This window comes from Artemia sp. Qi Xiang Cuo, chromosome 4 (assembly GCF_049724085.1).
Source record: "Artemia sp. Qi Xiang Cuo chromosome 4, ASM4972408v1, whole genome shotgun sequence".
NCBI classification, from domain to species: domain Eukaryota; kingdom Metazoa; phylum Arthropoda; class Branchiopoda; order Anostraca; family Artemiidae; genus Artemia; species Artemia sp. Qi Xiang Cuo.
In genome coordinates this window covers 80,962,970-80,989,879 of record NC_142797.1, presented here as the reverse complement: position 1 = coordinate 80,989,879, position 26,910 = coordinate 80,962,970, and the positions used below count along the sequence as shown (strand labels likewise).

The following is a 26,910-nucleotide window of genomic DNA, read 5'->3' as shown; positions in this document are numbered from 1 at the left end:
GATTATTTCTCTTATTGGATTAGCAGAAAATTTTAATTATTTAAAACAAAATTAAAAAAGAATGTGCAATAGTCCCATGAAATGTAAGGATTAAAGGCACTAATAATAATAAAATAGGGCCGTTGAATCCTGATATTTATGTCAGCAATGATTCTCTCTTCTAAATTTGATACCGAAATTTTATATCCTATAATTTATTATTCTTTCACTCGAAAGAAATTGACCGTTATAGACCCTAGCATATAAACATTCAATTTCCCTTTCCCAATTATAATTGATTGCTCAGATCCCGTTGATTTCTTCCCCGGTCCCTTTTGGTTCAGTGTTATGACATGTTAGAGAAAAAACCAGAAAAACAAAGAAAAGAAAAGTCCAGAGAAAGATTAAAAATGGGAAATTTTTCATCTATCAGATTATAATTCCATAGAGCGAAGAAATGTTCCATGCTAAAAAAAAAACTCAAGCAGCATATTCACATACAGCTTTAATTTTTGAACGCAAATATTAGCAGTACATTAATCTTATTACACTTGCATGCTACCTAGATTAGATTTTGGAATATGACTTTTTATTTGCCTTTCTAAACCTCAAAAATTTACTTTGGAAATGTATAAAAAAGTTATATTGACAAAATATAATATTATGATAAAAGAAGAATAAAAATGTGTGCACTAGAACCTTTTCCATTGTTGTTTTTCTCCGAAGATACATATGGCCATTAAAGTAAATAACGACACAGTTTTAAGCAGAAAGAGGTCTTAACAACTAAATAGTTCATTCAAGTATTATTAATTTTCATCAATAGTTTTTCCAGAGTCCTTTGTACAAAAATACTTTAAGCTGAACGTGTAAATACTCGAGGTTAAAAAAAACTTTTTTTTACTGCAATTGTACTTATAGTTTCTTTTCTGCACGCTACTTAGTTTACTAAATTTCCATTTTCTTCAGGGTATTACAATAGTTTAGTATCCTTCATAATACTTATTAAAATTATCCCTATGTATATACTGGGGATATGGAGATGGGACAAACTTATTTGGAATCCATTCGTCATACTCATAATTCTGTATCTGATGAAGGGGGTGGGGTCTTGGATATTGAAAATACTTTGGGGGTAGTCTACCTATATATGGCAAGCTCTCGAATGTTGACGGGTATATTATGTTTGGAACTTGAACATCATGGGCAGGATAGTAGTAGTTTGGCTCAGGAAATTGATGGAGTTGATCGAAGTCCTTTGGTTTGTCTACTATCAAGTTTATACCCAGTGGATTTTTTTCCTCCGTTGTTGGCAGTAAGGGCTGTTTTTTATTTATGTCAAATAAGTATTGAGAGTGTGAAGCATATGATGGATTTAAATAGGGAATGTTATAGCCTGGGTAACTGTAGCTGGGCTGTAGAAATTCATCGATTTCACCGAAGTCCTTTGGTCTTTTTGTTGTCGGGGTTGTATCGTTAGGTATTTTTTCTTCAGCCGTTGCGGAGATAGATTCTTTCTTATTTAAATCTAAGAAGTGCTCAGAATGGGACGGGTAAAAAGTATTTAAATAGTGAATATTGTGGCCTGGGTAATAGTAGTTTTGCTGTGGAAATTTCTGGATTTCCACGAAGTTCTTCGGTTTTTTTGTTGTCGTGATTCCAATTTGGGGATTTTTTTCTTCTTGTGTTGACAAGAGATTTTCTTTCTTGTTTTCTTCTAAGAAAAGTTCAGGGATCGAAGGATATATTGTGTTTAAATAATCGATATTTTGGACGGGATTGTTATAATAGGGTTCTGGAAATTCAGAAATCTGATTAAAGTCCTTTGGTCGGCTTGTAGTCACGGTTGCTGCATGTGGTTTTTTTTCTTCTGTTGTTGATAACGGCAATTTTTTCTTGTTTTCTTCTAAGAATAAATCAATGTTTGAAGGGTTTATTGTGTTTAGATAATGAATATTATACCCCGGGTAACTGAAATTGGGATCAGGAAAATGATGAATTTGAGTGAAGTCCTTTGGTTTTTTAGTTGCCGTGGCTTCAAACTGAAGTTGGCTTTTGTGTGTTGCAGTTTCTCTTTGCTGTTTCTCTGTTGTTGATTCCTTGTTTGGATAGACGTGGATGTGAATATTTACGCCTTGCCCAGCAATTTTTGTTGAACTAACCGCAGGAGTTGATGATATAATTGCCGAATCAACAGTTTCTGTCGGTGGATGGGTTTCCGATATTATTGGCTCTTCTATTACCGTTTTTACAGGACTTTCTGTTGTAGCGGCCCTTAGAATTATTTTTCCAATTTCCTTTGGAAAAAGAAATCGGTTGTGATAGTATCCATTCTTGTCATTTATTGAATTCACACAATGGCCCTTTAAAAATTTCCAGCGTCCACCTTCAATTTTTGAATCTGTCTTATAGCCGTGGAGCAGCGGCGTTTTATCCTTTTCATTTTTACCTGAAAAAGATTGAAAGATGCAATGGAAATGAACAGTTAGAAAAAGACAGAGTAAAATAAACGAAAGATTTTGGTTTTACGCGGATAGGCAGCGATATTAAGATCACTACCATATTTTTGTACACACAGTCTTTACTTTGAGAGTGATAAAAGATACTTTTTTTATCTTAGCTGTGAAATAATCTTATGGTCAAAATATTATTTTTGCATTATTTTTGGGGTCTTTACATATTTATTTAGTGCAATGATTTGTCTACGAGATACAATGATTTGCCTTGCTTAATATAAGGGCCAAAGGAGTCATTTTTTTATATGCTACGCCAAAGGTGCCGGCAGATAATTTTCCAGGGGGGGGGGGGGCAAAGCTAAGACATGAGCTGTGTTTGGGTGACAGGGGATATATTTCAGGTTTTTTTTTGCAGGAATAAGTTTATTTTTAAATACTTTTAGGAAAAAACTTTCAAATAAAAAGAGCGATTAAATTGCATGCAAAATAAAACAAAATACTCCCCCCCCCCAAAAAAAAAACAAACAGGCGATCGTATTGAAAATCCCTTTAGTAGACACATCATATCAGAGAACCCTACCGTAGAGGTTTCAAGCTCCAATCTTCCAAATGTGGAATTTCGAATTTTTTTTCATAAGAAATATCGTCGATGTATATTTGTTTGTTTCGTTGTTTCCCAAGGGTGATTGTATCAAACTAAAGGTTTAAGGTAATTGGGAGGGAGTTCATTCAAACGTAAATTTAAAGCTATCTTAAGTGACCATACAGATTGGAACAGGGAAAAATCTTGTTTTCTTGCTGTTTTAGGGTACGAAGCTACGACTTTATCCCGAAAAGGATGAATTTGCAATAAATTTAAAATTCTGAAAAGTCTGAAAAGCTAATTGATTTAAAAGCATGAATAGCTATATTTCACGCTATCCTTATGTGAAAGAAGTAATGCCCCACGGTGGCAGCACTGAATTCGACTAAGTTGATTCGCTTTATTTGTAATGAAATTAGGCTATGTTTGACGAAGTGTTATTGCGTATCAGCTATAATGAGGGAGGGATGAGTCATTGTTTAGGTGGTGGTAGGGTAGATTCCTAAAAAATAAATTTTAATGGCCAAACTGCTTACTCTTCACGAGGTTTCAGATAAATGTGGAAAGAGGTAGGGGGGAGTAGAAATTAATTCAATTATTCTCTATAGAGCTAAAATGTTACATTCCAATTTCTACCAGCACGGAGGTGGAAAAGGAAAGGCAGGTCATCATCAGCCCAGCCAGAAAATTTCTTTGGAGTGGTAAATACTGCAAGGAATTTAGTTTTCAGCAATTTTAAATGGTGTTATTCTCTTTTTCTATTTATATGAAATACTTCAATGTATTTCAACAAATGTGTAATGTATTTATCGACAAGAAAATGCTATTGCAAAGATTGTGATGGCTTCAGTTATGTAGAAGATCAACAGTCTCACGGAATTTACATCCATATAAAAAATAATACTCCTTTTTATGCAACCAAACTTCTTTTGTAGTAATATTAACAAGGACTTTTTGCCAAAATTACTATTCATCGCTAATTTTAAGAATATTCCAATTTAATCCAAAATTGAAATGGAAACTTTAAACGTAGGATGGTACTAATACACGTACAATTATTGATTTGCACATTTTAAAAGCAATTGATCAGGAATTTAAGGGGCTGGTAGTTCAAATTATATCTTGGTTAGGCCTGGGTAGGATTTGGAAAACAATCAGAAATTAAATAAAAAAAAGCTTTTCAACTGAAAGCAAGAAACAGATTTGAAACCTAGTTGAAAAGATTATACTGTGAAGTTTGGCTTTTTTCCAAATTTTTCCTGAAAATTCGCAATTGGAAAGATAATATTTTTCAAAGTACTAAAAACACTTTTGCTTAATGAGCAAAGCGTTGAGAAGGGGGCAATACCCCTTATATACAGAGTAATTTATATTTGTTTGAAGTTTGAACTTGCTCCTTACTTTAGTTATGCTGATTCTAAATATATAAGCTTCATTAAGTCTAGATTTACCTATCAAAAGCTACAAGCCTGAGATAATTTGTCAAATTTTTAAAGAAGGGGGAAAAGCCCCATTGAAGTCATATAATTTCAATGAAAATCACACCATCAGATTCAGCGTATCAAAAAACCTAGAGGTTTCAAGAGGTTTCAAGGTAGAAAACTCTAGGGGTTTCAAGCTCCTTTCGAAATAAAAATGTGGAATTTCATAATGTTTGCCAGAAGAAAGATCACGGAAAAGAAAAAATTTTTTTTTTTTTTATTCAATTTCTGATCGTTTTTTAAATAATGCTTGGAAATCCGGCACCCCCTTCATAGAAATGTCCCTTACCCCAAAGAAACATCCTCCATGGAAAAATTCTCCCGAACCCCCTCCTCCATCCCCCCCACCAGAAATTCTTTTTTCCTGAAAATGTCTGTATACTTCCCAATAACCAATACAATATGCAAGCAATGGGCAAAGTTCATAACTTGCAGCCCTTCCCTTGGGAACTGTGGGGGACTAAGTCATCGTAAAAGACATATTTAATAGATATTCGACTATGCTGAACAAAATGGCTATCTCAAAATTTTCATTGGGTGACTTTGAGAAAAAAATGAGCGCGGGAGGAGGCCTTGTTGCCCTCCATTTTTTTGGTCACTTAAAAAGGGCCCTAGAACTTTTAATTTCCGTTCCAATGAGCCCTCCTACGATATCCTAGGAGCATTGGGTCAATACGATTAGCCCTGGGGAAAAGAAAAAAAAAAAAACAAACCCACAAATAAACACGCACCCGTGATCTTTCTTCTGTCAAAAAATGCTAAATTCCAAATTTTTGTAGATAGGAGCTTAAAACCTCTACAGTAGGGTTCTCTCATACGCTGAATATGATGGTGTGACTTTCATTAAGGTTCTATAACTTTTAAGGGGTCTTTCCCCCTTTTCTCGAAAATCAGCCAAATTTTCTCAGGCGCCAAAATTCCGTTTTTTAGAGTTTCGGTTACCATTAAGCCAGGTCACTCCATACTTACAGTTCGTTACCATGAACTGTTTGATTAGCCGCAGCTTGATGTCAACTTAAATTTGATTGAAAAATCGACTTATGGAGGGAAATAAGAATCGTTGTGTAATTTAATCCTTATCTTTATGATAGAGGCCATAATGCACTATGACGCCATAGTGCCCTCAATTGGGATGAAAATAAAAAAAAAAAAAACACGAAACGATAGTATCGCGTCAATCGCTAAGGCCTAAACAAATCACCAGTTTTAGCTATAAGCCGTTGGTTGGTAATTCGATTTTAAGAATACGCATACACTTCCTTGAACGTCTCTCTGTGGATGGAAAGTTTCATGGTAGTTACTTTGTTGGCAAATTGGCTCAATTTTATTAGCTCAATTGGCTCAATTTTATTGGCTCAATTGGCTCAATTTTATTGGCTCAATTTAATTGGCTCAATTGGCAATGTTGGCTCAATTTTATGAGAGGAAAGCTCAATGATGACGGCCTGCATGATTGAGGGATTAGGCAAAGGGTTGTCCTGTAGTAAGGTTAACATTGGGGATGCATCTAATTTGCAAAATTTTTTCATTTTCTTTAAAAAAAGAAATTTCAGATTTCGCTTCTAAAACTGTCCGATGTAAACAAATTAAACTACATTGAAAATCTTTTTATCGTTTTATTACTGTTCAAAATTTAAAGCAATCCTTTTTATACGGAACCAAAAAAAAAAGATAAAGAGAAGAAAACTGGAGAATCTCAGTTTTGACAAGAAAATGTATACACTACCATTTACACATATGCTGCAGCCAATGACTAGAAGAAGTGCAATCAGTTCTTTGCCTCCGACTGAAAAGAAATAGGAAATTTGAGTCTTACATTGAATAGTAAAGCAGATTATACAAAAGCATTCATTTATTAGATGTTGTATACGGTCATAAGAAATTTAAATACTTTAAAATTAATTTGCAAAAAGGGAAAATGCAATGGTAGTAATTTCGGGTAAAATAAAATTAGCTATTTTCACGAAAAAACTGGTACATGCATTATGGCTAAGATTCTGTTAATTTAAGGTGGTGGATGTAGAGAAGAGCTAGGTGGTTGGGCCAAGTTTTTGTATTCTGAACATGCGTATGGGAAATCCTTATATTACACTTTTTTTAGCAAGGTGTGATAAAGGCACGATTTCTGAAGTGTGTACTTGAACTGGCCTAATAAAGGACGTTAGGAATTTAAAGACCAACGTTTATTAGTAATGACTGCAACTTGATTTACATCCGGATAGGTAAATATGTATAAATAGGTAAATATTTGAAATGAGGCAAACTTGTGATTTGAAATAAATACATGGTATTACCGTGAAATGGGAATAAGGGTGCGTGGTAGGAGGCATGGGTCCAAGAACCCTATCTATGGCCGTCTGATCATACACAATGAAAATCATTGAATGGTTCTAATTTCAACAACGTTTGATATGCCTGTCACATGAAAAATTCATGCTTAGTATGTTTTTATTTTTAGGGTGTACAATGGAATGGTAGCCTTATCATAGGTAGCGCACAGAAGCTGCCTAAGTAAAGAGCGAAGTGGAAACAATGTATGATTTTTTTTTTTATTTGTTCTGACCAAGGTACTTTGAATATAAGGAGTTGTTACAGAAATTTTGAAAGGACCTCATTCGAATGGAAATTATAAGTTTTAGTGCCTTTTCCATGAGTCATATTGATTGGACGGTGACTATCCCTCCCCCCTCTCCCTACTCCCATCATTTCCCCAAACTCAACCTATCAAAATTTGAGATGGCCATTTTGTTCAGCATAGTTGAAAGGTTCAGTAATTATGTCTTTGGGGTCTCAGACCCCCCAACAACCTTCAGGGCATAGACTGTATGTTAGGCAACTCGTCCATTTTACATTTTGTATGTGTTAATGAGAAATTTGGGCACGTTTGACCTTTGTTTTCCAAAAAGACGAAGGGCATTCAAATGAACCTTTCAGGGAATGGTAAGGGGAGTGTTAAACTAAATCAAAACACGTTATATGCATAAGAGTTGTCAAAGGGACGTAAACACAGGGATGACTGAGTATGTTCATTTGGAACTTTCAAGAAATGATAAAGGAGATCATCAATTATAGGCAGCGCAATAGCGCGGCCTAAGTAAAGAGCAAAGGAGGCTCAATGTATCATTTATTTATTATTTTTTTGTTTTTTGACCAAGGTACTTTTTGTAGAAGAAGTCGTCGTAGAAAAATCTTAAAAGGGCATATTCGATTTGAAATTGAAAGTTTTAGCGCCAGTTTTTAGAGTCAAAGAGTATTGGAGAGCAGCCAGCCCCCCCCCCACGACTATAATTTCCCTAAACACATCAAATAAAAATTTTGACATAGCTCTTTTGTTCATTATAGTTGAGAATTTCAGTAATTATGTCTTTTTGGATGGCAACCACCCTCTCCATATCCCTCGGGGAAAGGGCTGAAAGTTAGGAGATTTGTCCATTGTTAAAATATAATATATATTGTTAAGAAAGGTGGACATGTTTGAACTTTACTTTCTAAAAAGACAAAGGGCATTCAGGTGTGCCTTTCAGAGAATGTTGAGGAGGGTGTGAAATAAATCAAAACAAGTTGTGTACATATGGGTTGTCGAACGGGTTTAACTCTCGAATGTCAGAGAATATTAAGTTGGTACTTTCAGGAAATGATAAGCGAGATAATCAATTGTTAAAAAGGAGATATTTGCATGCTACTTCTACTACTATTAGTATTACTACTGCTAGTTCTACCACTAAAACTACTCCTTTTGTATCGAGCACTACCAAGGCCAAGTATATTGAAGTGAATATCAGAAAAAACATTGAGGGGATAGTTGAAATAAATCAAAATATCAACTATAGATAATCAACAGATTATCAAAAGGGCGTGTCAGTAATATTTTTGGAACGAATTACCGTATCAAGGGGAGTGCTTAACTAGATCAATACATATTATGTGCAGGCGGGTTGTCAAAAAGGCGTAAGTCAAAAATGACAGACTATATTAATTTGGAAATTTCTGGGCATCTTGAAAGGGATGTTAAACCGATCAAAAGGCTACACGTGTGGTATACTACTGCTATTAATAATCCTGATACTACTATTACTACTACCGATAATACAACACTACTACACTGCTCCCACTACTACTATTACTACTATGAAACTATTACTATTACGGCCCAAGCGTATGAAAATTTGAGAAATTTGAACTAAATACAAACCCAGTATGTGCAAGCAGATTTTCAAAAGGGCGTATGTCAAGAATATATTTTTGCATTAAGTTGGAAGTTTCAGAGAATACTTAAGGAGGAAGATTAAATTTCCAAAAGACAATATATGCATGCTGTTATACTGGTAGGTTACAATGCCACTAGTATTGGGGTTTAAGGTACGGGGGTCACCAGTTATTGGTGCAAAAATGGCACAAAAAATGTTGCTATGCCACTTACTAGAGGGGGAAGCCCCTTGTTGGCCCAAACGTTAGTGGGAGGCACACGCTTACTCCAACGGTTCCGTATCTATCGGGTATGTCAGTGCCCGATTTGCAATATACCCTGCCATAGGGTACGATGGCGTGATCAAACGGTCAAAGGGGCCACTTTAAGGCCAAGGGTACCCGTCCTGTGGCGCAAAAATTGTTGCTATGCCACTTATTCGAGGGGGGAAGCCCCTTGTCGGCCCAAATGTTTGTGGGACGCCCATGCTTACCCCAACGGTTCTGTATCTATCGGGTATGTCAGTGCCCGATTTACAATGTACCCTGCCTTAGGGTACGATAGCGTGATCAAATGGTCAAAGGGGCCACTTTAAGGCCAAGGGTACCCGTCCTGGGTTACCGGTAATATTTCTAACTATCTCCTTGGACTCTACCTAGGCTAAAAAGTCAAAGATTATATAGTATAAAAAATCTTACTGTATTCAGTCACGCTACAAAAGGAACTCAAAAGGAACTAAAATTTTACTTCTAATTTTCCCCCAGTTCGCTCACCGCGTGCCTGCGGTGTGTAGTGTGTGGATGTTTCCAGCCGATCCAAAGGCTTACTAATTATTGCCCTATGGTGAATCATCCCCAACTGCGCAATTAAATTCCCGTGGTTTGTTTACCAAACTACGCAATTAAAGAAGGAAAGAAAATGGTGCCGCAAAAATTAAACGAAAATTAATGATTATCACCAGGGAGAAAGAGAATAATTAAGGGACCAAAATAAAAGACTATGGGAAGGGCATTTATATTAAACAAACTAGGACAAATGGTCCTAACACATGCTGCTACTAATATTATTACCACTGCTACTTTTATTGCTACTAATACTATTACTTCAACTACTATTCCTAATACAACTACTTGTATGGTTATGAGTATTAAGGTGAGAATTTCAGAAAGCGTTGAGGGGCAAGTTAAGCATATTTTAAACTATGAGTACACAGGTTATCAAAAGGGTATATCTACAACGTTATTGCAATGGTTATTTGTATTTAGTTGTAACTTCCTGGGTTTGATGACGTGAATCTTTAACTAATAACAAAAGGTTATAGTAGTACTACCGCTGCTGTTATAATAATACTACTGCTACTATTCTTACAACTGGCACTACTACTAACACTACTACTGTGACTACTATTACAACTCTGTCTAAAAGGAGTGAAGGTGAAATTTTCAGTGAATATTGAGGGGGGAAGTTGAACTGAACCACAAAACGCCGTTTGTATGAAGGTTGAAAAAGGGCGTATCATCAATACCTTAGGACCACTTTGGTGTGAGAAGTTGTAACTTACATCACTTGTTTTGGGGGATGTTGAACTAACCAAAGGACAATAGCTGCTTTCCAATATGACCGCTACTACTGTTACTACAGCTATTACTGCTACAGCTCTTGTTACTGCTACTACTATTACTGCTACTAAAGCTAAGGCTACTACTATTAGTTCTACTACTGCTACTAACACTGCTGCTACTAATACTACTGTACTGCTACTACTGCCACCAATTAATGAAAAAAGTTTTTGGGGAATATTCAAATAGTGCTGTTGTAAGCCAAAACACTCTATGCTGATGCAAGTTGTCAAAAGGACATATCAGCAATGCTTCAGGAATGGTTTAAGATATTAGGTTGAAACTTTCAGCGTGTGTTGAGGGATATTTTGAATAAAACCAAAGGTTCTATATGCACTACTACTACAACTATTGCTACTAAACAATGTAACGGTGCTAACTTGAAACTTTCGAGGAGTCTTTAGGCGAATGCTGAACTAAAACAAAGAAAATTCTATATTTTTCAAAATTACTTCCCAGGGTCTCGAAAGAGTGACCCAACTCTAGATGGTTTCAAACTTTTTTCTTGTAGTTCTCTCATGGTTCCAAATGTAAATTTTCGATCACTTATCTCTTTCAAATTTCTAGGATTAAAATTTTCACAAGGCTATTTAGATAAAGTTGCACTGTCTTGAGTCACGCTCATAATGTTGTTCGCAGAAAACTCGCATTCCCTACACCTAATTAATAAATACACAGTACAGATTAAACAAGTAAATAGACGTTAAAGCAAAAGCAACCTTTACAATAAATGCCAGTCAATGAAGACAACCATTCATATATTTAAAAAACAAATGAAGATTTTATAATATTCAAAGGAACAAAGTCAAAGCATTTATACTTTCTTTCATTTCTCTATTCATTTTTTTTTTTTTTCTAACTGTCAGCTGATGTGCTTTACGTAAATCCCAAAATCAACTTCCAAATCCACCCTTCCAAAAAAAAAACATAGATTCCAACTGGCAAAAAAATGAAGAAATTCGAATGCTCTATTCTATAAAAAAAAATCTGAAAAAATTTTATCAAAATTTTATATTATAAAAATTTTATATCTATTTTATAAAAATACCAAATTATATTTCTTATTATTCTTTTTAAAATCCTCTTAACTTCATTGGTCCACTTACCTTTCTAGGTATACTAGGTGTAGAAGATCCTACGGCAGTTGGCTCCCTAACTTCGAAACTACCTGTATTTCTCTGCTCTAACCTCAATTGATTCATAATTGGTTCATCAAGCTGCTGAATAGTTGGTACATGTAGCAAATTAATTTCTGGTTGTTCTGAATTTTTGTCGAGCTCTGAGTTACCTACCTCACATTCAGACCCGTAAAATTTATTTCAGTTTCCAATGCTCTTAGATCCGGTTCATCTTGTCTCGCTTCTATACTGGTCTCTGGTGCAGAATTAGATGTTTGGGTAGAATCAACTAGAGGAAGTTGGGACTCAGATTGTCCCAATAGTGTTACAAGCCCTGGTCTTTTCCGTAAACAATAGCTGTGGGTGACCTTAGCCTCAACAATCTTTTTCTCCTTTCTCTTACTCTCATTAATGTTATTATGATCCTTTATTTTCTCATTTTCTTGTCTGAACACCGGGTTAAAACGTAAGAAAGTTTCTGTATCCTTAACCGGTCTCACCAAACGAGCATTAACAGTTCTCCTTAAATAAGACCCAGAAAACTCTTGGACTAAAAATAACGAATCCTTCAAAAGGTTCAAAATAAAGTTTTGGACCTCAGAAATTCAACTTTAAGCCTTTGATTTCATGAGAATTCTGTGCGCGATCTTGAACATACACCAAGTCTCCTTCCATCAAAACTGGTAAATCAACAGCTTTCTTGTTATATTGTAAACTCTGAGCCTTCTTTTCCTTTCTTACTTCTTCGTCACAAATCCTGTAAATTCCAAACAAATTCCTCACCAAGTTGATCATATAATCTTCGTAAGAATCGAAATAATCAACAGTAGGTACTGAAGGCTGAATATCTAAAAAGGTAAGAGGCTGTCGACCAAGCACTATTTGATCTGGTGAATATTTAGTTGTTGAAGAAACGGTGGAGTTCAAAACGTTCTGTACCAAGGGTAAATAGTTATCCCACGAAATGGGGTACTCCTGACAATAAGCTTTCAGAATAGACTTTGTCACTTTCACACGATTCTCACATAACCCATTAGACTGTGGGTTAAAACTAGGGGGAAAATTGTGGTTTATTTTCAATTTACGACACAACTCAGAAATTAACTTCGTTCGGAAAGACTGATGAGAATCCGTGATTAATACATCAAAAAGACCAAAATAAGATATAACTGACTCGCAAAGGAATTTACACATTGTCTCAGCAGTGATCCTCGGCACAGCCTTTAAAACACAGAACTTTGAAAAATGATCAACATCTACCAAAATATGTGAATTCCCTTCCTTTAAAGGCCCCCCAAATGTACCCCCCATTGGACCTGCAAAATCCAACGAAAAGATTTGAAAGGGGTACCTCGGATCTTTATTTTGACCTCAAGTTGGTTTTACTGTTCGATGAAGCTTGTTTTTACGCAGACACACGTTACAATTCTCACAAAATTCTCTGACTTTCAAATTCATTTTATCAAAAACGAAAATTCGACTAACTCGCTCTAATGTCTTCTCAGCTGACATATGTCCAGCAATACGTAGATGATCATGCGATAGCTTTATTGTGGAATCTACTAGGACGCTTGGCAAGACAATTCTCGATGTTCTAGGGTATCCTTTTTCATTGCCAACGCCTCCTACCGGATAGCCATAAAGAATATCATCCTTCCTAAATAAACTGTCAAAAATTCGAACCAAACACAAAGGTAAGTCCCTCTCTCTCTTTGAACACATGACGTTATCTTTCTTCACACATGAAATATTCTCTTTGTCGCCAAAATTTGCATTGCTCTCTCTCAGAAAATTTGCATCTCTCTTCACACATGAAATATTCTCTTTGTCGCCCAAATTTACATTACTTTCTATAGGCAAATTTGCATCTCTCTCACTAGGCCTGCTACCTGCAGGATTTCTGAGGCTCGGTGATCCACCGCCTACACCATTCCGCACCAAGTCCAAGCCTTCCTGATCTAGGATCCTCTGAGCTACACTCCTTCTAGGCTCCTCCTTATAATCTGGAAGCTGGTCCCTCGGTCGACTTACTTCCACCCCATCACCAGTCCCAGCACCACGTATCCCAACGTGAATGCCATTCAAAGAATTATCATCCCAATTCTTTGACTCAAAATACTCAATGACTCTCTTTAACTCAGGGTCTCTTCTCTGAAACCGAGCAAACTCTGGTAATTCTAATCCGAGATAATCTATTTCAATCCCAACAGCAGCCGCTACGAACTCTGCCTCTTCTTCCGTAAACCCAAGAGGACGGCACTCTTCGAAAATGCCAGGGCAAGATTCAGTAGGATGATATTTGCCAGGAAGGTGAGACCAATGGAATAATTCATTGTTCAGAATTAGAGCAATACGATATAATTTTGATGACACATCCTTACAGCGTCGTAATTATGTTAAAGCCTTGCAGTCAACCAGAAGGTGAGTCTCTCAACCCCGAATGTAATATTCGGAATTCTTCACCGCTTGTACAACACCATAAAGCTCTCTGGTCATGTTATCCATTTTATCAAAATTCACAGATAAAACTTTACTGAAAGTTGAACCCAATCGAAACCTTCCCTCATCACTCATTTGCATAATCAAGGCACCACAAGCAATTGAGCTTGTATCAACAGCAATATAAAATTTTCTGGAATAATCTGGAAAACAAGAAAAATTGATTCTGGATTACTCAACCAATTTTAGGAAACTTTCATCTTGTTCTTAACCCCACTCAAACGGAATATCCTTTCTCAACAACTTATTCAACGGATAAATTAATTCTCCAAAATTTAAATAAAACATGCGGTACCAATTCACCAAACCTATAAAGCTGCGTAATTCACTGACATTTCTCGGTGTTGATATTCTGCGGATGCTATCAAGCTTATTTGCTAGCGGGCTGATCCCTTGGGAAGGAACAGAAAATCCAAGAAGCTCAAAGTTTTCTATAAGAAACTTGCACTTCTTGATTCCCAATTTAACATCACATTCTAAAATCTCGCAAAAACTTTCTCCAAATCTTTAAGGTGCTCGAAATCATCACCCTTTGACGCAATAACCAGATCATCAATATACATAGAGATAGTCGAATGAAAAATTTCAGATTGAACTAAGACTGAAGCCCACTCACAAAATGCTTTCGGTGATACATTACTGCCCAGCGGCAACTTCCAAAACCATACTGAACGCCGTCGGGTCCCCTAAATAAATAATACTGTTGACTTTCCTCAGACAGTGGCACATTGAAAAAGGCATGCTTCAAATCCAAAATACTAAAATTTCTCTTTGAGCTAAGTTGATTTAAAACGTCTTATCAAGCTTTTTATATACAGACTCATCAAGTAAAGATTTATGACAACCAGAATCCACAAAATCTTTGCATTCAAAATCAGTCAAAATTACTTTCTTCATAATAGGATAATTAGCGTCACTTAGCCTAATCCCATGTAACAAAAATATTCACCACGAGGAGAATTTTCAAATACACCAGATACCAACTCCTCTTTTACTATCTGGCTTTCTAGTTTCTCTGATTTATACCTGTAGAACCTGCTCCCTGAGACCTGTACTGATCCCTGTATCGGCTAGGACAATCATAGGCTTTGTGTTCCTTACTCCCACATAAAAAACAGTAGACTCTATCTCTATACTGAACTTCCCTCGATTGTTTTGAACAAAACTTAGCCACATGTCCTCTTTTCTTACAGTTATTGCAGATAATATTTAGGCAATCTATCTTTAGATGACTTGTACTATTACATATGTAGCACTCTCTGGTAGCGAGAATATTACTACCACTTGTCTGGGATGTGTAACCAAATCCTTCGTTTCCACTATCTACACTATAACTTCTATCCTGACCTCTTCCTCTAACTCTGTATCCCCTACCAACTGACCTACCTTTTATTCCCTGAGCTCGTTTTACGTCGTGTCAGCCTTGACGGAATTCCTCATCTTGCCCTGTCGTTCTCATGCAAAATTCTACGGCAGCCGATAAAATTTCTTGTTCCTCTTCCAAAACTGCATTTTCTATGAATTCATAGCGTTTTGCAATCTTATGCGCTTCTTTCAAAGCACTATACTCCTCCTCATGCTCTAATAGATACCTCTTTATATTCACCCTTGAGCCCTCAATAAAACAATGCAAAGCTATCCCTTCGGAAAAAACAGCTGGAGTTCCAAATTCAAACCCGTAAGCTTTCGCTGAACCCTCAACTCTCATATAAAACTGATATACTGTTTCATTATCTGACTGCTTGAGCTCAGCTAATTCCTTAAATTTTTTTTCCAGCGGTTTTTCCCGGCAAATACGCCTCGGTCAATTCTCTTTCCAATTCCTTTAGACTTACAATATTCATAAAATCCCTGTCCTAAAAAATTCAACAACAGCCATCTGACCCTCAACGGACTTGCATTGATCATTTGACTATAAGACCAATTGATCAACGCTTTCACCCTTTTCAATTGACTGGAAAATGGCTTAATAAACTTTGGATTATCTAAAACTGGAATATTTGCTAAGGGGTCCATAATAGGTTTAATTACATCCCGACCTTCACTGTAAACATGACGCTCATCTCTCAATAATCCTTTTATTGCACCCTGCCCAGAAGTCCCTCCCTCATTATCGGTTTTTTGTTTGGCCAAAAGGTTTCCAATTTCCATTAAAAATTTTACAACTAGACCAGGCTCATAGTCTCCACTTTCAGAATCAAAACTTTCCGGGACATTAATACCTTTACTTTTAACTTCCCTCAAAAATAAGAGAGCAATTGCTTTATTATACCCACAATCAGAAGGGTCAAGAATAGGTATTTGACTCATTTTATGCAAGCAAACAACGAGCAGAAAACAGTTAAAATCTGGTAGTTAATAATGTACAATAAATTCAAACTTTGAACAATGAATATCACTCCTAGCAAAGTTCCTATATTCGCGGTGCGAACTGAATGCGAGACTTACCGATTGACTTTTCTTTGATTTCCAGTAATTTACTCAGGTCAGTGTACTGATGTAGGCACTTATTTTATGGTAACGGTTAACGGCAGAATGGAGAACGGCGACAGCAACAAACGGCAACGACGACAAATCGCAACAGCAACAAACGGCAACGGCGACAATAGCAAATCCTAGTTGTAGAATGGAGAATAAATTCCTCGCTTCAGAAACAAAGTCACTTAAGCCAGATGGCTTTCGGCGGAAATTGGCCTCGTCGACAGCGGAAATGTCTCTTTGCCACTGACCAACACAAGTAAGCAGGCTTAGCTTTCAGGCAGTGAAGATGAAAAACTGGCGCAAAATTGTGGTGCTAGCGACGGTAGAAATTGCTTGAATACAGCAGACGTATTTAGCACAAAAGTTGAAATAACTTCACATACAGTGTAAGGGGTACAGGTACAGGTGCAAAGGCAAGTTACTAAACTCACTAAATTCCAAGTCCAATTGAAGCTGGTGAAGATAAAGCTCAGGTATAGTCCACAAATCACTAGTTGTTAGTTCACTGCTAGCACTGATGACAAATCCTCCCCCACGGAAAGCCGCTGCAACCACTTTGTAAACCTTTTTTTCTGCTGATAAAGTGTTTACTTTTATAAGCGTTTTGGTAACGTAGCCGAATCATTCAGTTATGGGTTCTCGTGGAGGAGGTAGAAGAGTCTATAAACTATGTATTTATTGTATTAAAATTATGTAGAGTACTTTGAAATAGATGCAGGTAAACGAGCAATAAAACAAGGACTTGACTCGGACACGGCTAGAGAAGAACTAAAGAAACACGTAGAAACTTACTCCCATACTCAATGGTAGAACCATCTCGCTTAGAAGCCCCATAAACTCATCACTTAAATTTCCTGTTCACGGCAGTCCCATACACTCCACTGGGACTAGTCATCCCATAAACTATTCAACATTGTCAAGAATCCGTTGACGCAAACCCCCTTGAACACTCAAAGTTTACAATTTTATGAGGCAGCGAACAAGAGATTTGATGAGATATAATGAGTAAGTCAAAGGTATCCAGAAAAGACAGGATTTGTGGCATTATTATTGCAATCGTTCACCTCTGGATGTAGAAAAAAGGGTATTAATTTCAAGTTTACACTAGAACGTTGAACTTATTTAGCCCACTTTCTGTCGTCTGACTGACTTTAAGTTTGAGACATAAACTCAGACCCGATGACACCTTATGTTTGTGCCATGAAGACTGCAAAATAAATGCCCAAGCTTCATTAGTTGCAAATTTTTATTAGAACTTAGAACGGATTTAACCAATTATTGTATTGTGAATGACAAGAAGTTGTAGACATGGGCTCAGCCTTAATTACAGCGTATTTTTGTGCAATTTAGATAATAAAGTTAATCCCCAATTTTCATCAGTTTCAATTGGTCATTAAAACTTGAAACAAAATTAGCCCACTTTAGCCTATACTTAATTAGCCTAGACTTCAAACTTGAAATATAAGCTCATACTCGATGGCAGCATATTTTTGTGCATTAAAGATCAGAAAATAAATGCACAATTTTCATTACTTTCAATTTTTCTTTCAAACTTAAAACTGAACTAGCCCACTCTATGTCGTTTGATTGACTTTAAATTTGACACATGAGCTCATTCTCGATTACAACATATGTTTTTTGCACTGAAGATCACAAACCAAAAGCACAATTTTTGCAAGTTTTACTACTTCACTAAAGCGTAGCGCTGATTTAGCCTGCTTTCTGTCGTCTGAAGTACTTAAAATTTAAGGCATGAGTTCAGACTCGATCACAACATATTTTTTGCAATGAAGATCACAGATCCTACCATCAGGGATCATCAGACCCTATAGCAGCATAGGGTGACCGGATCACGTAAAAAAAGAAAAAAATCGGGATTTTGTTGGTCTCAACCCCACAAAACGATTCCCTTTTCCAGATATTGAGAAAGCCGAAATTTGAGTTCCATTAAATGACGTTAACCCGTGCCGTTCGTCGCTCAAAGTTTGAAAAAATTCAAATTCTTGGCCGAATCAAGCCATAACATACAGTATGGTAAATAATAAAAACCCGTTTAATATCTCAAAAGAAATCCAATATTGTTCTTCATAATTTGTATTATATACATATTTGTTGTTACTTTAAGTCAAACCTAGTTACAACAGTATTTAGCCCCAAAAACGCGCACTTTGTGTATTCTGTTATGAAGTGATAAATTTTATTTTTTTTGGTATTTTTCTTAGTTGAAAGTAGGAATATAACAAACAAGTAATACTGATAAGCCCAATAACATTTTTATTTTAAAATATAAAAGTCAGGTATAAGATACACACAACACAGACTCGAAAATGATACAGACGTAGTTTAGTCAAGAGTTGATAATTTTATATTGTTATTTAATCTTTTCTAGAGCTTTTGTAAAAGTAGTTGTTTGAAGCGTCAGGATGTAATACTCGGCATTTACTTACAACTTCGAGTAACAATTGCTTGTGGCACTTATCTTTTGCCAGAAAGTTGTTAAAGCCGTTTATTAACTTAACAGAATTTTCAATCCTTTAAGCCAAGGAAGCCAATATTTTGAGGCCAGGTGTTTGGATGTTGGATGTTATCCTAGGAAATCTGTTTTTATATTAAATCTACGAAGAATGTAAACGTTGTTTTGGTTAGTAAATTTACTGATCCTCCATCAACTACCTGTTTTAATTTTTCTTTCCTGACTTTTGGGTTTACAACCTTAGTTTGCTCTGATGGTTGATCGGTGCTACCGAGCAATTTATTAGCCATTAACAATTTTTCGTTGTCTGTAATGGTGGGATCTAAAAAGAATAACCCCACCAACTCTGCATTCAAATACCACAAATGGTTCAAAAATTTGGTCAGGGCTATTTCTGCAATGTCGTTGCCATATTCTTTATAGTCTACCAGACTGTGCAAAATACCTAAATAATGCTTCGGTGCAAGATGAGCTTTTGGAGCATTGAACCAAACTTCAAAATACATTTTAACTAGGAACACAGATATGGCTCCTCACGGAACTTTTTTCTTCTTCCGATATCTTAAATTGCCGGGGAAAAATGGACATTTTAAAGCAGCAAATAGCCTTTGGCATCCACCTAGCGGAATGAATGGCTCCTCAAGTTCTAAAACCCACACCATTGCCGTATAAAGATCCAATAAATACCAGAGCCAACTGCAATAGCTCCATATAGTCATCTCTGGAATGGCTTTCGGTTAATCTGGTTTTGAATTCAGCTTATTCAGAAGCAACATTTGCAATTATTTCTAGAGTTCGCTGCTTTTGTACTAGATTGTCACTGATACCTATGTAGTATTTTCCTTTGTCTATTTTGGGCCACGTTGTGAGGAATCTCGTAAAAATGTCTGGATGAGGCTCAGTAGTTGATTCGGTTTTTCTTAGAGTACGCCTCAACAAATTCCATGATATGATGACGGCAAGCTAGGGATACCAACTCTCTTCCTAAGATTTGCTCCAATATGACGCAGGCTCCTTTGAGACTTTTCGAGTCTTTTCGTGATTGCTTACTCCTCTCCAGACCCGTTTACTGTTACAGGAACTCCCAGCAACTGTCTAAAAAACGAAATTTTGGTACCAATAGATACATCAAAAGAATCAAATTTTATGCTGATTCTAAATATATTAAATAAAAAAAACAGTTTATTTTAACTGAAAGTAAGGAGTGATATTAAAACTTAAACGAACAGAAATTATTCCGTATATGAAAGGAGCTGTCCCTTCCTCAACACCTCGCTCTGTACGCTAAAGTTTTTTACTATTTTAAAAAATAATGTTGTGAGACAGAGTCAAACTTTAGCATAAAGAGCGATGCGTTGAGGAGGGGACAACCCCTTTCATATATGGAACAATATCTGTTCGTTTTAAGTTTTAATGTCGCTCCTTACTTTCAGTTAAAAAAAAACTTTTTAATTTAATTTCTGAACGTTTTTGAGTTAATACAAGTTTTATTTTGGGAAACCGTACATGAATAATTAAAACGAAATTTATATATTAATTTTATTTTTTTTGGCTGAATGACTTTCTTGAAATTTTGTTCTGATGTAACTTACGAATTAACTTAAGTATCGAACTTCTATATTCGCATGTTTTATTACATATATTAGGGCCTTCGCCCCCTAGTCAATACCTCGCCCTTGACGCTAAAATTCGAACTTTTTTAATCACAAACCCCTGAATAACAAAGGTTGGTTAATTAGAATAGATAGCTCTTTTGAAACTACTAAAAAAAAAATTAGCGTACAGAGCGAGGTATTGACTTGGGGACGAACCCCCTCATATACTCAATAATTTCTGTTCGTTTTAATGTTGCTCCTTATTTTCAGTTGAAAAAAACTTGTTTTTTTATTTAATTTCTGAGCGTTTTTTTTAAAAAAATGCTGGGAAATCCAGCGCCCCCTTCATAGAAATGTCCCTTCCCCCAAGGAAACATCCTCCATGGAAAGATCCTCCCCCGTAAACCCCTACTCTGACCCCCACCAGAAAAAAATATCCCCTTAAAACGTCTGTATACATCCCAATAACCAATACTATATGTAAACAATGGGCAAAGTTCATAACTTGCAGCCCTTCCCCTGGGAACTGTGGGCAATTAAGTAATCCTCAAAGACATATTTATTAGATGTTCGACTATGCTTTTTTTGGTCACTTAAAAAGGGCACTAGAACTTTCAATTTCCGTTCAAATGAGCCCTCTCACGATATTATAGGACTACTGGGTCAATACGATCACCCCTGGGGGAAGAAAAAACAAATAAACACGCACCCTTGATCTTTCTTCTGGCAAAAAATACAAAATTCCACATTTTTGAAGATAGGAGCTTGAAAATCCTATAAAAGGGTTCTCTGATACGCTGAATCAGATGGTGCGAGTTTCATTAAAATTCTGTGACATTTAAGGGCTGTTTTCCGCTTTTTCCGAAAATAAGGTAGATTTTCTCAGGCGCTTAACTTTTGATGGTAAGACTAAACTCGATGAAACTTATATATTTAAAATCAGCAAAACAGTCTGATTCTTTTGATGTATCTATTGGTATCAGAATTCAATTTCTTAGAGTTTGATTGTTTTATTACGTTTAGTCCTACTCATCAAAAGTTACGAACCTGAGAAAATTTGCCTTATTTTCTAAAAAGGGGGAAACACCCCCTAGAATTCACACAATCTTAATGAAAATCACATCACAAGATTCAGCGTATCAGAGCACCCTACTGTAGAGGTTTCAAGCTCCTATCTGCAAAAATGTGGAATTTTGTAATTTTTGCAAGAAGAAAGATCACGGCTGCGTGTTAATTTGTTTGTTTGTTTTTTTTCCCCTGGGGTGATCGTATCGTCCCAGTGATCCTAGAATATCGTGAGAGGGCTCATTTGAACGGAAATTAAAATTTCTTGTACCCTTTATAACTGACCAAAAAGATTGGAGGGCAGCCTTTTCCCCAAAGTCACCCGATCAAAACTCTAAGATAGCCATTTTGTTTAACATGGTCTAAAAATATAATAACTATGTCCTTGGGGATGACTTAATCCCCCAAATTCTCCAGGGGAAGGGCTGCAAGTTAGTAACTTTGCTCAATGTTTACACATAGTATTGGTTATTGGGAAGTGTACAGACGATTTCAGGGGAGATTTTTCTGGTAGTGGAAGGGGGGGGGGGGTTGGGGGTTACGTGGAAGGATCTTGACATGGGGGAAGGGAAATTGCTATGATGGAAGCGCCGGATTTCCCATCATTATTTAAAAAACGATCAGGAATTAAATTAAAAAAACAAGTTTTTTCAACTGAAAGTAAGGAGTAACATCAAAACTTTTAGCGAAAAGAAATTTTTATGTATATGAAGGGGTTTGCCTCCTTGTCAATACCTCGCTCTTTACGCTAAAGTTTTTTTAGTACTTTCATAAGAGCTTTTTATTCTAATTAAACGGCCTATGTGATTAAGGGGTCATTTTTAAAGAATTGGAACAAAATTTGAACTTTAGGGTAAAGAGCGAGGTATTGATGAGGGGGCGAACACCCTAATATACGTAGTAAAAATATACGAATATTGAAGTTCGTTACGTAATTTAATACGTAAGTTACGTAGATTTATTACTAAGAAAATCGTTCGTAAATAAAATTAAAAGTTCTAGTGCCCTTTTTAAGAAACCAAAAAAATTAGAGGGCAACTAGGCCCCCCTCTGCCGCTTTTTCCTTAAAATCGTCTGATCAAAATTTCGAGAAAGCCATTTTGCCAAAAAAATTTAAAATTATTATGCAAATTTAGTTTTAGTTATTCATGTACGGTGAGCCAAAATCAAAACCTGCATTAATAAAAAACGTTCAGAAATTAAATAAAAAACAAGTTTTTTTTAACTGAAAGTAAGGAGCAATATTAAAACTTAAAACGAACAGAAATTATTTCCTATATGAAAGGGGCTATCCCCTCCTCAACGCCTCGCTTTTTACGCTAAAGTTTGACTCTTTCTCACAACTCTATTTTTAGAACAATAAAAAACTTTAGCGTAAAGAGCGAGGCGTTGAGGAGGGGACATCCCCTTTCATATACGGGATAATTTCTGTTCGTTTTAAGTTTTAATGTCGCTCCTTACTTTTAGTTAAAAAAACTTTTTTTTATTTAATAGCCTAATGAAATTGCATTAGGCACATTATTCATTATTTAAAACACCCGGTAAAGTTTGCCGTCCCAATGGACAACCAGGGACTCTTTTTGAGGAATATTTACTTTATCAAATTTTCTCAGTATGTTGTTCTCAAAAAATTTGCCTTCTAGGGTGCAATGAATTTTTCGAAACTTTGTACTCAAGAGGGTTAGATTTAGTGCTTCTAGAGTAGCTATTAAAATTCTCATGGCATATCTGTCGGATATTTTACACCGATCTAACAAACTGGACAATTTCATGTTTAAAATATATTAATTTAAAAAAAACAGAGTTTTTCCGAGGGAAGTAAAGAGTGAAGGTAAAACTTAAAACGGACAAAAATTATTACTTCACAGCCTATTTAATATACATTAATATAATTAGTACAAATAAACCAACTAATTATGTTTCCCTATGCTAATATGATTATAGAAAACTAGCACTTTACTGAAAACACAAAATAATATAGTAGTTTTGGTACAGTAAAAGCAAACCCATTAAGGACACTTTTTACAGAATCAAAATAGTATCAATCCCTTTTAGGATCAATCCCTTTTAAGATAAAACAACAATCCCTTTTAGGATTTCCTTTATTTTTTACGTTTAATTTGGTATTCCTTCTGCACAATGGCTCAGTTCAATGACTGGCTCTCATTTTGGTTCTTAAAAGGACATGTCATGATTAGTTTGTACACAAGTTCGAAGAAAGGCCATCTTGATGGTATTAGGACTATAGACTAGCTTTGGAATTTGTATCATAGCTTGAAATTCATTCTTGTATAGGGAGAAATAATCGGATTTCCAGAGTTCATATTATGTCATATTTGATCTTCATTTCAAGTGATACGAAAGTATATTTCTCACAATTTAAGACTTTATATTACCCACTATTATTATTATAGCTGATGAGAGCAAAATGCTGCTTGATAAATCAGTCCAATATTTCTGTATGCTGTTCAATTACTTCTCGGTTATTATAAAATATTTAGTTTTATGCCTATGTTTCTAAGGTAATTTTAATTGTATACTGGATGTTACTAATGTCAAAACTGGTGTAACACTATAAAAAGCCTTATAGATTCGTTTAGTTTTGTCGAGCTGCATATTCACTTTTGACTATTAAGTTAATAATCCTTAATTTATACTTGACTTTTGTGTTTTCAGTAAAGCGCTATTTTTTTATAATCATAAAAGCATAGGGAAACATAATTAGTTGGTTTACTTGTACAACAAGTGCTTTTTCCAATGAAATGACCAAGAAAAGGTGATTTCAAAACCTAGGCAAGAGCAAAAACTAAGGGGGCAATGACGTCCCTTCCCCTCAATTACCGCTGTTAGAACTAGCACACAGGCTTCATTTGAAGTTCGAAGGTTCAATTCAAAACTGTTGATGAATCCAGCTTAATTTTTGGTAGATGTTTAGTTGAAAAGTTTTTAGTTTTAGTTAATTTGCTTTCGCAATAATCTTTTACTTTTGAAATATGAAACTTACTAAGAGGGTCTGGATGGGGAGCATATATGAGGGGATCTTATAAGCCTCCAGTTAAGGGCTTTGGACTATAATTATTGCAATGGTACAGTTTCATGCTTCCAAACTCTTCCACTTAAGAAGTGGTACCAAAAGTGCCGTTTTTAGTGCTATATGGCACTTTTGGATGGTAAAATTGATAAAAAGCAGCTAGAGATGAGTAACAAGTTTAAAATCTGCCTTCCCGGGATATGCCGTAGAAATGAGTGCCATTAAACATCACTTTTTAAAGTTCTGCTAGCCCAAAAGCCCAACACTGTAAAAAAAAATTTTTTGAGATTCAACAAAATTGTTTGTAATGTTTTTCAACAACAAAATTCCAATTTCAATAGCTGAATTGAATATTGGAGAACATTTTGGAATTCCATGATCATTATTGAATTCCAGATTTGTTGAAAAACGAATAAATTGGATTCCCAAACCCAAATGGAATTTTCAATTTTTTGACAAAACAACACGTTGGAATTTAAGAAGTTTACTGGGTTTCCATCTTGTTTGCTGCGTTTCCCGTTCTCTTATTGGATTTCAATCAAAAGCGTTGTTCAGTTTCCTTGGTCTACAGTCTAATATCTAGCTCTCAGGATTCACTTTCCATTTATTCTTTCTGAAGCATCAATAAATAAAAAAAAAACAATCTCATTTATTTTGCAAGAACAGAAAATTACAACAAAAAACTTCTTCCAGATAATATGACAGCTCTTAACGGCCGCATGTTTTCATGGTGGAAATCGCTAAATCGATGCCAGTAGCAGGCCAACAGAAGACACTTGAGTAAGAAATATCTTCCAATCAGGAAAACAGTGACACTTGGACCTCAAGTGAAATCAAATCGAGGCAAAAATAAAAGAAAGACTGCCTAAAATTGTGAATTTACTTTGTGATCTTAATTGCAGGAAAATATGTTGCTGTCAAGCTTCAGCTTATGTCTCAAACTTAAAGTCAGGCTGACGATAGAAAGTGGGTTAAGTAATATCAAAAATACTCAATAGCATTTGATCTTAGGCATTTGATCTTAATTATACAATAATATATTGTCATCGAGTTCGAATTCATGCCCCAAATTTGAAGTCAATCGGACCCCAGAAAGTAGACTACATTAGCCCTAAGCTATGTTTAAAAAGTGAAACTAGTAAAAATCTTGCTTTTGTTTTATGATCTTTAATGCACAAAAATATCCTGTCATCAAGAATGAGACCATGTCTAAAATTTGAAATCAGTCAGAGGACATAAAGTAAAGACGAATTTAAGTCAGTCAGACGACGAACAATTACAACTAATGGAGCTTGTGCTTCATTGTTAGTCTTCATTGCACGAAATTGTGTTGTCATCAAGTCTGAAAATAACTCTCAAATTTTAAGTCATTAAGACGACAGAACGCGTGCTGACTTAGTCCTACGGTCTAATGAAAAAATAAAACTAGTGAAAACTTTGCATTTTTGTGTGATCTTAAATACACACAAGTTTTTTGTCACTAAGACGACAGAAAGTAAGCCAATTCAGTTTTGAGATCTGACGAAAAATTTGAAGTCATAAATCTTTCTGATTTATGGTAAGATCTTCATTCCACAATAATGCTTTTCCATCCAGTTCAAGCTCATGTTTCAAATTGGAATTTAGTCAGACGGCTGTAAGTGGGTCAAATTGGCTCTGAGCTCAAAAAGAAAAAAAAAGAAAAGAAAACAAGAAGACATACCTTTAAAGTTATGGCTAAATTCCATCTTTATGGCATTCATAAAAGTAAGACTTAACAATGTGAAGTTAGTTGGATTGTACTAACTTTTTTAAAGGCTAAAAATGCTTTATAAATAAAAGCTCTCCTTTATGCAATTATCTTGAACAAATTCGGAGTATATGTCACACAAGCTGTAAAAAATATGTTTAATGTTATGCCTTGATTTCCTCAATTTAGTTTTCGATCGATGGTTTATACGTAGTTTTATGAATGTAAAGCGGTACTTTTTCTTTACCAGCACCTGGCTATAAAATATAATATTGGTAGAAATTTTATCCTTATCTTGCAAATAATATTACAAGTTGTAACAGAGCAGCAACAATACTTTAAAACTAAATTGAATGCCCTCAATTTGATGGACTGCTTTGTTTTCATCCGTAAGAAATACTAATGCATAAGATTTTCTTTAAAAAATTCAGATTTAACGTCCTATCATGCCGGAATTAGACAGGCCTCGTGCGTGCAGATATATTAGAATGCATTGTGGGATATCTATACACAGTTGCAATACGTTCCAGATTTGGGATATCTAATTAAAAAGGAACAGAAAGCTGAGATAGAAAATTAATTTGATTGGAGAGCATCAGCCAAAGAAAACAAAAT

The 26,910-nt window shown here is 35.6% G+C and overlaps 1 protein-coding gene across 2 annotated transcripts; it reads right to left on the bottom strand.

The window, feature by feature from the left end:
* Positions 1-492: 492 nt before the first annotated feature.
* LOC148953491 (uncharacterized) lies at positions 493-26,470 on the bottom strand. Of its 2 annotated transcripts, none has more exons than XM_089088565.1 (3): positions 26,269-26,470; positions 6,226-6,285; positions 493-2,428 (listed from the first exon to the last, which is right to left on the bottom strand). In XM_089088565.1, exons 1-3 carry the CDS (start codon positions 26,306-26,308, stop codon positions 963-965), a joined length of 1,566 nt encoding a protein of 521 aa, XP_088944691.1. In that variant the 5' UTR covers positions 26,309-26,470; the 3' UTR covers positions 493-962. The 2 variants fall into 2 exon arrangements, 1 of the variants encoding a protein (XP_088944691.1); XR_016141717.1 differs by lacking the exon at positions 493-2,428 and adding an exon at positions 16,370-19,970 and having other exon boundaries at positions 6,223-6,285.
* Positions 26,471-26,910: the final 440 nt, after the last annotated feature.

Excerpts from the sequence above, each read along its gene's own strand:
- LOC148953491 (XM_089088565.1), bottom strand. The coding sequence starts at position 26,308 with ATGAATGCCATAAAGATGGAATTTAGCCATAACTTTAAAG. Across the intron at positions 6,286-26,268 it reads ATTTAGCCATAACTTTAAAG|TCGGAGGCAAAGAACTGATT; the intron begins GTATGTCTTCTT and ends ATTTCTTTTCAG. Across the intron at positions 2,429-6,225 it reads CTGCAGCATATGTGTAAATG|GTAAAAATGAAAAGGATAAA; the intron begins GTAGTGTATACA and ends AATCTTTTTCAG.